This window comes from Galeopterus variegatus, unplaced genomic scaffold, assembly GCF_000696425.1.
Source record: "Galeopterus variegatus unplaced genomic scaffold, G_variegatus-3.0.2 Scaffold6898, whole genome shotgun sequence".
NCBI lineage: Eukaryota > Metazoa > Chordata > Mammalia > Dermoptera > Cynocephalidae > Galeopterus > Galeopterus variegatus.
Window position 1 is genome coordinate 67,908 of NW_007733009.1, and position 1,213 is coordinate 69,120.

Consider the following 1,213-nt stretch of genomic DNA (forward strand, 5'->3'; position numbering starts at 1 on the left):
AAAAAAAAATAAAAATAAAAATAAATGCTAGTCATGATTAAGAAGCAATCATCAAGAAATCTAGTTAGTGTAGTAATCATAAAAAGTAAAACTCAAATTTATTTCACTTACTGACTCTGAGGGAAAACACAAACTCTTCAGAAAACTAAGAAGCCTAGGAGTGTCAGGCAGAAATGTCAGTAGCTTACACATTTTGAGTTACTTTAAACATACTGTGGTAACAATGGAAGTATGGTCCATGCACCTTCCTGCTTGGCCAGCTGATGAAGGAGAAGGACTCTGGGGAGTTCCTGAGAATACAATGATCAAAGAAGATAAATAAGATTACAACCGACCACTCTAATGAAAAAAAAAATTCCATTTAAAATACAGCTCTTTCTAGAGACCTGACGTGTTACTCTTCATACCACACTTTTTTGTAGTTCTCTTTAGGAGATACTGGCAGTGAAGTATTTCACCTGAACCCATACAACCTCTCCACCAGCCAAGTACACAACACTGCTCAAGACCTACAAGGAGGGTCTTCAGTGACACTGACCTAACCTGAAACCTACAGATTTGTGGAGGTGACCGGATGGAAAGAGCCCAGGGAAAATAGTCAGGGATAACTCAGAGGCACAAAACAATTTTTTATTGTACACACAAAGGTCGTCAAAAAGTTCACAGAAGTGTGTGTTATGTTTTAATTCTATTTTTCCACGAATACTTTGAAGTACCCTCATACAACCTATGTAACATATGTGAGGTAAAACCCTTTGACTAAACAAGAGGCTACAATATCCAGTCTACCTTATGTGAAAAAATATTTTTAGGCCCGGCCCATGGCTCACTTGGGAGAGTGTGGTGCTGATAACTCCAAGGCCACGGGTTCGGATCCCATATAGGGTTGGCCGGTTAGCTCACTTGGGAGAGCATGGTACTGAAAACACCAAGTCAAGGGTTAAGATCTTTATTAAAAAAAAAAATAAAAAGAAAAAGTATTTTTAAAGTACTCTAAAAACATTAAAACACAGTGGCAATGAAAACTTTTGGTCTAAATACTAAAAATATAATCCTAAACTACTCAGACAATAACAGGAATAGCATAATTATGGAATTTACAAGTTTATAAACATAGGAGGAATTAAGATTCAGAAATAAGGCACAAGTGTGGTTATATAAATATGTACACATATACAGAGTGAGACATTAATGTTTTTTTTTTTTTTTTTCC

General features: G+C 35.9%; 1 protein-coding gene across 1 annotated transcript in view; it reads right to left on the reverse strand.

The window, feature by feature from the left end:
* The window catches only part of B3GALTL (beta 1,3-galactosyltransferase-like), a gene marked incomplete at its 3' end in the record, with an annotated part of 93,122 nt that overhangs the window by 56,891 nt on the left and 35,018 nt on the right, over window positions 1–1,213 (reverse strand). The window contains exon 5 of the mRNA XM_008591397.1: window positions 214–290. Coding sequence (XP_008589619.1) covers window positions 214–290 — 77 coding nt within the window. The remainder of the gene's footprint in view (window positions 1–213; window positions 291–1,213) is intronic.